General features: G+C 47.3%; 1 protein-coding gene across 3 annotated transcripts in view; it reads right to left on the reverse strand.

Moving 5' to 3' along the window:
- Positions 1–9,856, reverse strand: part of RPA1 (replication protein A1) — a 66,695-nt gene that overhangs the window by 15,619 nt on the left and 41,220 nt on the right. For all 3 annotated transcript variants that reach the window (XM_017541650.2, XM_017541651.2, XM_037743161.1), the window contains 7 exons: positions 9,098–9,230; positions 7,271–7,373; positions 5,554–5,622; positions 5,219–5,411; positions 4,836–4,975; positions 4,305–4,453; positions 1,406–1,538 (listed from right to left, as the gene is read on the reverse strand). In XM_017541650.2, the coding sequence (XP_017397139.1) occupies positions 1,406–1,538; positions 4,305–4,453; positions 4,836–4,975; positions 5,219–5,411; positions 5,554–5,622; positions 7,271–7,373; positions 9,098–9,230 (920 nt within the window). The remainder of the gene's footprint in view (positions 1–1,405; positions 1,539–4,304; positions 4,454–4,835; positions 4,976–5,218; positions 5,412–5,553; positions 5,623–7,270; positions 7,374–9,097; positions 9,231–9,856) is intronic.

The following is a 9,856-nucleotide window of genomic DNA, read 5'->3' on the forward strand; positions in this document are numbered from 1 at the left end:
TGTTGACCAGGATGGTCTCAATCTCTTGACCTCGTGATCCACCCGCCTCGGCCTCCCAAAGTGCTGGGATTACAGGCGTGAGCCACCGCGCCCGGCCGAAAGTGGTTTCTTGAGAGGAAATCTCCTCCTGGTGAGGATGCTGTGACAACTGTTGAAATGACAACAAAGGATTTAGAATATCAAATAAGTTTAGTTGATACAGCAGTGACAGGACTTGAGAGGGACAGACTGCAATTTTTAAAAAAGTTCTATTGTGGGCAGAATGCTGTCCAAGAGCGTCGCATCCTATGGAGAAATCGTCTGTGAAAGGAGAGCACCCAGGGTGGCAAATTTCACTGCTGTCTTAAGAAACTGCCAAAGACAACCCAGTGTTCAGCAACCATCACCGTGATCAACATTGAAACAAAACCCTCCACCAGCAAGACGATTATGACTTACTGAAGGTTCAGATGACTGTTAGCATTTTTTAGCAATAAAGTTTTTGCTTTTTTTTAAGAGAAGGGGTCTCCCATGTTGCTCAGTTGACTGCCTGGGCTCAGGCAATCCACTTGCCCCTGCCTCTGGAGTAGCTGGGATTACAAAGAACTGAGAGTGGGTGTTCCCGTGACGGGACAACGCGGACCATCCAGTGTTCAATTCTCGAGATGGTCTGTAACAGCACTGTAAGAGCTGCTGCTGCTGACAGTGATGGATCCGGGTATACACTGAAAACAAGGCAGCAGGTATGAAACCTACACTGTGTGTTATGAAAGTACAAGAGCAGGGATTGCTATTTTAGGGGGCATAAAGGAGAAACAAATGATTTAAATATTGAACTGCTGGCAGAATACAGGTTTAGATCAAGATAGGAGGAGGATCATTAAATACAAACACAGAAAGGAAAGCTGCAACTAAAAGTCAAATATCAGGGCCCATCCTTTCAGGGAGTGCAGGCAACCCTCAGCCTAGGAGAGGTCAATATGCTGTATTCTAGTCAGGGGCAGCACCCGTGAAACTGCGTAATGTCAGACACTGAGCCAGACGAATGCTCATCTCAAAAAACATCTTTCTGATATGTGGGCACTTTAATTTGCAGGAACGATCACAGAAAAGAAACATGGACCCGAAGGCAGTTAATATTACACCACAAAGCCGACTGTCACTCCCTCGTCAAGCTCCCTCTGGGAATCAACTCTTAGTCTAAGAGTTCTTCACACTTTCCTGCCTCACGTCCCCCGAGGGTTAAAACACACTCCCATGAGCACACCTGGCTACTTCACACTGGCCGTGATTCTCAGCCCCCATGGCATGCCCAGGTCACAGCCCCAGGTACAGCTCCAACAGCTGCTGTCAGCACCCGAGTTTCTCAATGCACCCTTCTGTACCCTTCCCAGGCTTTGTGGAAAAGGTCAGGGGTGCTGGCTACCTTGTCGCCTTGGCCCAGGTTCTCTGATTTGACCTCATACAAGGTTTTCCAGTTGGTGTTACTCCCTCCAAGTCCACCGCTCTTTAGGTCAGAGATGGAAACGCCATCTAAGGCTTGTCCTTCTGAGTCAAACCTGAAAACATGAACAAAGAACGATGACGAGCACTTGATACGCTTCTCGACACGTGACCTGTTTCTGCACGCCAGGCACAGGTTTCCCACCACCCATCCAACTTTCACATAGCACACGGTCATATTGGCTGAACTTAGTATCTTCGGAATTATATGCTTTTTTACATTTTTAAATTAAAAAAAACAATCTGTGACAGATTCACTCTGTCACCCAAGCTGGAGTGCAATGATGCAATCATGGCTCACGGCGGCTGTGACCTCCTGAGCTCAAGTGATCCTCCCATCTCAGCCCCACTAAGTAGCTGGGACTACAGGTACATGCCACCATGCCCAGGCCCATTAAAAAAATTCTTTTTTTTTAAGAGATAGGGTCTTGCTATGTTGATCAGGCAGGTCTCAAACTCTTGGACTCAGGCAATCCTCCTCCCTCGGCCTCCCAAAGTGCTGGGATTACAGGGGTGCGGCAGTGCTCCCGGCCCAAAGTGAGCTGAAGAAACTGAATGACCTTTCTTCTAATCTCAGTTGCTTTGATGCCCCCCAGTGGTGAAGGGAATCAGTGCCAAAGTACCAAGGAATCTTTTCTTCAATTAGCCGGACCACCCCAGGCCTAAAATCAGAATCTGGGAAAGTCAACAACCAGTAAGCTATAAAGTAGCTGGCTGGTGTAGTCCTTTGGGCTACTAATGCTCATTCGCAGCAGGCAGCTGCGTTTTGATCACCACCGAATGTATCAGTACGGAAAGGGACAGTCAATACTGTATACTGCGATAGCCTAGCAAAAAAGGTTTCCATAAAAGGCTTCCCATGCCCGATACAGAGGCCAAAAGTGGTGATTTTGTTGTTTTTGAGACAGTCTTGCTGTGTCACTCAGGATGAAGTGCACTGGCACCGACTTGGCCCACTGCAACCTCCACCTCCTGGCAAGCCATTCTCGTGCCTCAGCCTCCCAAGTAGCTGGGACTACAGGCACACACCACCACGCCCGGCTGATTTTTGTATTTTTTGTAGAGATGAGGTTTCACCATGTTGGCCAGGGTTGTCTTGAACTCCTGGCCTCAAGCAATTGCTCACCTTGGCCTCCCAAAGTGCTGGGATTACAGGCATGAGCCACTGAGGCTGGCCCAAAAGATTTTATAACCCAGAGCAATTTATCAGAAGGCATTATCCTTTGTCTTATAGATTTACTTTTGCCCATATGGAGATTAAATTAATTTGTATTAATTATTAAAATTGATGGTGCTTCTTGATCACGTAACAACTGATATGAAGGAAACGAGGCCAAGGAGAAAGCGGCTCAGGAACACAGCGGCACAGAGAGGAGGCAGCCTGAGACTAGAGGCAGGCCAAGCACCCGCCAAAGGTGCGTAACTAGGAGCTCGCCGCACGAAGAACCGGTTTCTCACGAAGAGACCATCTCAAGAATGGATGTCATCCTACGCTGCGGACAGCCGCCTTCTCCTGTCAGGTAAGCGCCTAAATCCCCCACAGGGCACAGCAAGGGCCGCACGTCTGTTTCACCACCACTAGCTACACCAGTTTACGGTTTCAAAGACTCCAAGGAACAACTGCCACCGAAGACCACTCATCAGGAGTCAACAGAGCAAGGAGACAGGCGACCCCGATCAAAATCCTGCACGGTCACAGCCAAGATCTAAACACCTCTAATCCCTGTCCACGTAGAGTGTGCGCACTGAGAAGTCCTTTGATCAGTGCCAGGTTATTTGATTCTGCGGACAGCCGTGCTCCTTATGTTGACTGGGATCATGGTTATTGACAAGTAAAATATGAAGACCTTCATGTGGGAATGCAATTAACCTGGGGCCGAGCTCCAGAGCCTGAAAGGAAATCAAGCAGTAAGAACAAAGCAATCTGCAGCTATTTCTGGTCAGACTGGGCCCCGCCTTCTGCAATGCCAGCTACCACAGCAGTTTAGTAGAGATGTGTGGACCGTGCTCACGAGGGTGGCTTATGTGACATGAACATTCCAGAACATGCTTCATGAAACTGGGCAAACACCAGTGCCACTGGTTCACATGACTCAATGCAGAGGAGGAGCATGTAAAATGAGCTCTTTCTGTAGCTGCTTAAATCCTAAGACACAGCTGGAAACCGACACGCTGCCCCGTGACTAGAGCTACAGGACTTATTCCAGCCGGGCTAGTGAAAGCGCCTTCCTGACCACATCAATCCTTGCATTCTGTGTTTCGGTTTCAAGTACTCTTTTAAGACCGAGTTTTAATGTCCTAAAAGGCTAGAGACAGTGAGGAGATTTTAACAGCCTCTCCTCATCCCCTGAGTGCTATGGGAATAACAATCTAATCCTAACAAAAAGCCCATTGTTCTCACCACACTTTATCAGAGTCCAGTGAATACACACTGGAAGATGAGATCGGCACCAGAGGCTCGACAGAAAAAGAAAGCACATGCTCCCCCCACGCCACAGAGGCCCGCAGCCTGAACCCTGGAAAGAAAGACGCCTCCGCACCTGCCGCTGAAGGCTGCCGGGCACTCCGCGGCAGGACCGAGGTCAGCAGGCAGCACCACATTCTCGTCGCCTCCTGGGACTCTCTGGTTTGTCATGGGATTCCAGGTTTGTCAGCTAAAGGGTTTTAAAGCCATCCCCTCAGAAGACAAAACGCCTCCAAGAAACGAGTGCACCACTCACTTCCCTAAGGAAGGCTTCTGCTTGGCGGAGGCTCACACACGGCAACCAGCTCTCCTCAAACCCAGCCTCAAACAGCCCTTTGTTTCGCCCCACGAAACCTACCATCCACGAAGCTTATAGGCCTCTGGGATGTCAGGATTGACGATGATTGTGCTGGAAGACAGCACGGAGAGGCTCCGTCCACCAAAATCAGAGACTCTGGCTCCTTTGATAGCCAGCACGGGCTGTCTGGAACCATCAAATTTATCAGCCTGTAGAAGAAACACCAGACATACACAAGTGTCACTAGCAGGAAGAACACAGAAGGTTTTCATAGAAAACAGGGCAAACAGTGGATAGTGAGTGAATGTAATCAATGTACATGGAATCTATACAAGACAGACGTCACACGTAAGGATCTTCTCAGAGACACATCAAACTAGCACTACTTTCCCAGAGTTAGGGGGAACAGTGCTTGCCTCTATAAAGCTTGAATCACAGCAAATCTCACAGAAGATAAAGGACTTCAAATATTTGCCAGATAGCACAGCCCTTCCCATCTACACGGCCAAAGCCCCCAACTCATAGGACAAGACCGCCCGCTGGCCCAGGAGCTCCTCCTGTGCCCGCTGACGGCCCCACCCTCACACTTACATCTTCCCCCCACAGCGTAGCAGTCACCACCTTCCCCGATGTGTCCATCAAGTAGATATTCCTCTTAGCAACCTCTCTGTTGTTAGACCTCACTGTGATTTTAGTGGCATCTTCATAGCTCTTGCAGATCCCAATTATGTCTGAAACACACGCACAATGCGTTAGCAGAAGACCGTCAGGGCTCCCGCTGAATGGGATCGGAGAGTTAATGGCAGGCACTGGGGTCTGACACTGTCCTGGACACCACACAGGACACGGCATAGGAACACCGCCCCCCCACGCTGCACAGGACACCGCCCCCCTACGCTGCACAGGGACACCGTCCCCCTACGCTGCACAGAAAACCACTCATCACTGCTGTTCCTTCCCATGCACCAACTTACCAACAAGTGAGTCTTTAGACTTGTTCTCTAGGTTATCAATCCCTGTGAAATCAAACTGAACGGTAGGCAAGTGACGATCATCTTCACAGGGCATGACAGAAGTCTCATTATTAAAGGTCATCTCATAGTCATTTTTAACAGCTGTGAATTGTTTGTTAGCAATCTTCAGGGTGCCTTTTGAGAAATAATATACCTGCAAAGGAGGCCAAGCCACAGAACTTGAGACTGTCATCAAATTGGACAAGAAACCCCGGTTTGCCACCACACAACCCTCCACTGGACCAGAGTCCTCTCATCCTCAGTGAGTGTCGGCCCCAAAGCCAACACTACCATACCTTGTTCACTTCAATGAGGGGAAAGAACTTGTCCACTTGCTCATTGAAAGCTGTAGCTCTGATTTCACCCTGTGGAAGCACGTGAGAGCAGTTAGGACTGTGGGATTCAAGTTCACGCCTGACCAGTGAAACACAGGCCACCTCAGCATCAAAATGACATCTTTAGAGCAGTGAGGCACAAAGGGGACCCAGAGAAGGCTCCAGACACCCCAGAAACCTGCATTTTTTTGTCACACATTCAAGTCATTAGCCCACTGAAAAATGAGAATTTCAATTGCTGGTCCCATAATAATGCTGCATTAACCTCAGTGAGACACTGAGAACTGAACGAAAGGCCAATGTTGAGCGGAGTATTCTGTCAATAAAAACTAAACCACGCTGACCACTGAGCAACACAACCGGAGCCCACAGCACGGTGCTGCCAAGATGACTCCCACTTCCCCCGGTGCCTTCTCAGTGACAAACACTCCATGCTCGGGAGCCACTGCCACAAATGTCACAATAAGTCATGGTTTCAAGTTGCTTGTGATCTGATTTTCACTTTTGCTTTTCTGTCAGCCAAAATGCTACAGGTGGACAAGAAACTTAAATGGCTGAAATTGTAGCCAACCATCATACATTAGAGCAGTAATTCATTAAAAAAAATAATAATAATAGGTTCTAATATTGATTCTGCCACCACACAGTCAAACATTCTGGGTGTTATACCATCATTCCCCCCACCCCCAAAAAATCTATTTTTTTCCTCCGCCTTTGGGAGTTTGAACAAACAGGAAATATGTGGCACTTTGAAAGGAACGCTGCAAGTACATTTTAGAAATCATTATATTATTATTTCTATTTTTTTTTGAGATGGAGTCTTGCTCTGTTGCCCAGCTTGGAGTGCGGTGGTGCAATCTCAGCTTGCTGCAACCTCTGCCTCCTGGATTCAAGTGATTCTTCTACCTCAGCCTCCCAGGTAGCTGGGACTACAGGCATGCGCCACAAAGCCCAGCTAATTTTTATATTTTTAGTACAGATGGGGTTTCACTATGTTGACCAGGCTGGTCTCGACCTCCTGACCCCAAGTAATCTGCCCGCCTCGGCCTCCCAAAGTGTTGGGATTACAGGCAGGAGCCAGCACGCCCAGACAGTTTTTGCATTTTTAGTACAGATGGAGTTTCACTATGTTGGACAGGCTGGTCTAAAACTCCTGAAAGGGACAGATTAACAGCTATCAAGACTGTCATGATTCTATGGCATAAGAATTCTATCTCATTGTCATGGTTTTGTTTAGTTTAAATAAAGCAAGTAAGAGAATCTGCACAGTCAGAACCCATTTCCCACAAAACCACTCCCGTTTCAAGGTCACAACTGTGTGCCTTCTGCTATGACGGAAGCTCCACTCTGCCCATCAGCAGGTATCACCTCCCAGGGCCTCGACGGAGCCTGCCAGCAAATCAGACTGTCTCCAGTTTCTCCTGCCCAAGGGGCTACTTACACATTTAGAAAACTACTTTCTACTGCTACAAACACTGTCATTTAAGATCAAAGATTTATTTATGACCTTTAACCCTCCACTCCAGACAGCATCAAAGGACCAGGTCAGAGGGAGAAGCACAAAACAGTCGCGCTTCTCTCTGGCCTACTGTTCTTCTTCGCCCCTTCGGCCCACAGAGCTGAGGCTTTTGTTTCTCAGAGTCCACGACTCTCACTTCCCTGCTTGGCAAATACTCACACTTTCATCAACTAGCTCTAGAGAGAACAGCTTCCCTTCCCCTCGGGAGTTGCTCCAGGTACGGATCTGACTTTTGTTGGTGACACGAGCACAAATCGTCCACCTAAAAACCAAATCCATTATATTAGTGTTTGGGGTCTTACTTGGAAAAGATCAAGTGAGAAATCATCTTCCTACAGCCTTTCTCATCTTACACAGATTCCATTTTCCAACCTGTATTTTAATCCAGCTAATTAAAACCCAAAGATGACACATGGGTTTGACAGTTTACAGAATAAGCAAATAGTAAAACATGCAAGGTGATTTAACACTAACTCATTCTCCTGTCAAACAAGTAAATTTATAAACTCTCTCCCTTCTCCAAAAAGCATCTCCAAGGCAGCAATATCCCGTTAATGAAAGGTTCTAAGCTAGAAAATACAGTAACACCGGCAATTATATTTTACCAGAGTTTTCAATTATGGGAACTGATATAACTGGTGTCAAACTTCTGTCTCATTTCTCACACACGTGGAAGATAAATACATCACGTCGGCGGGCCATCCGGGAAACACACTGCGGCAGCAGGACCTTACAGAGAGGCGCTGAGGAGAGGAGGCCAAAAATCTGAGCCCCACTTCCGGTGCCCTCCTGAACACCTGAACCAGGCACATAGGCACCTCATTTCACAGGGAGGAATCTGTTTCCTACATTACAAAGTATTGAGGAATAGAAACATATCTGAAAGAATTCTGAAAAAAAGAACTCTAATTTTTAACTATGCAAATTATTTTGTTTATTTATTGAGAAGGAGTCTCACTGTCGCCCAGGGTGGAGTGCAGTGGCGCAATGTCAGCTCACCACAACGTATATCTCCTGGGTTCAAGCGAGTCTTCTGCCTCAGCCTCCCGAGTAGCTGGGATTACAAGGTGTGCACCACCACACCTGGCTAATTTCTGTATTTTTAGTAGAGACGGGGTTTCGCTGTGTTGGCCAGGCTGGTCTCGAACTCCCAAACTCGGTTGATCCGCCCACCTCGGCCCCCCAAAGTGCCCAGCTTAAAATTAATTTTTAGTGTAAAAAAGTCATATGAAAGAAATATACGTTCGGGGTATGTTAATGTGGTTACTACAAATAGTGCAGATTATTTTAGCCAACTAAACCAAAGGCGAAGTCACCTGTTTATAGAAGATGAAAGGCCTTCAGATACATTTATTTTTACTCATAAGACTATCAACTGATTAAATTGATAATTTTTCATTTCAAATTTCAATATTTTTAATTTGAAATTCTTTCAAATTGAATGAAACCCCACAGGCCATGGTAGATTGCTATTTTTGCTCTACTTTCCAGTAAGAGAGTTAAAGGGTTACCACAATCTGTACCCGTCTCCTCCTCATGAAACAAAGAGAGTAAACCCAGGCCAGGCGCGGTGGCTCACACCTGTCATCCCAGCACTTTGGGAGGCTGAGGCGGGTGGATCATGAGGTCAGGAGTTCAAGACCAGCCTGGCCAAGATGATGAAATCCTGTCTCTACTAAAATACAAAAAAATTAGCTGGGCATGGTGGTGGGCACCTGTAATCCAGCTACTCAGGAGGCTGAGGCAGGAGGACCACTTGATCCCAGCAGGTGGGGGTTATAGTGAGCTGAGATTGCACCACTGCACTCACTCCAGCCTGGGGGAAGAAGAGAGACTGTCTCAAAAAAAAAAAAGAGAAAAAGAAAAAGAGTAAACTCATTCTATTTGGAGGTGACCCTGAGGATCACACATGAATAAACTCAAGAGTCCATAGTGACTTCTCTATTTTATACGTACACCTGGAACTTATCCTATGCAACAACTCACTTGGACTGGTAAGGGGTAAGGCTGGCAATGGGCACCACTTTGGCCTGTGTTCCCGCGGAAGTGCTGGACAGGCTGGGACCTCCAGCTTTTCCAAATGTCTTTGACGCACCATAAGCCTTAGGAACAGTGGAACCTTTAAAAACACACACAAACGAAAAGGAATATCATCATTCTACTTAACTTTTTTATAGTAAGCCGTACAATAACTCTAAATTACTGAGGTGCCACCAGTGAAATTATACAACATGACAGGCAAAGCTTTTCCTTTTTAGTATGCAAGAGATATGCAGATCAAATAGAGACGGAGGCTGGAGGCTAGAAAAGCAATCTAGAATGAAGGCTGCGCACACGGAAGTTTACTGTTACGTTTGCTCACGTCAGCCCCAAGGTCAAGGTAATAGCGGTAATGAATCCAGACACTGCTCTTTCTGAAGGCTGCCCTCCTAAACACTTCTCTTGCCTCAACGGGCAAGGTAACAGGTCAGAAGAAGAAAATCAACTTTCTTAACCGGTAAAACTGACAGCAAGGCACTCGTCACGTCGGAAGAAAAGCAGGGGGACAGGACAGGACGTGAGGGGTCTATCACAAAGAGATCGCCTCCAAATCCCCAGGCAGCTCCCAGGCCTCAGCACGACCAGACAACCAGAGGCTAGCACGGAGCCCGTGAGGCTGGGTCTAGTCGGGTGCAAAGGGCAAGAGTCAGTTTTTGGTCAAGACAGGTAAGCGGGTGACCACGAAGGCCCTTCTGCCTCCTTATC

The sequence above is a fragment of the Cebus imitator genome, unplaced genomic scaffold (genome assembly GCF_001604975.1).
Source record: "Cebus imitator isolate Cc_AM_T3 unplaced genomic scaffold, Cebus_imitator-1.0 Scaffold136, whole genome shotgun sequence".
Lineage (NCBI taxonomy): Eukaryota > Metazoa > Chordata > Mammalia > Primates > Cebidae > Cebus > Cebus imitator.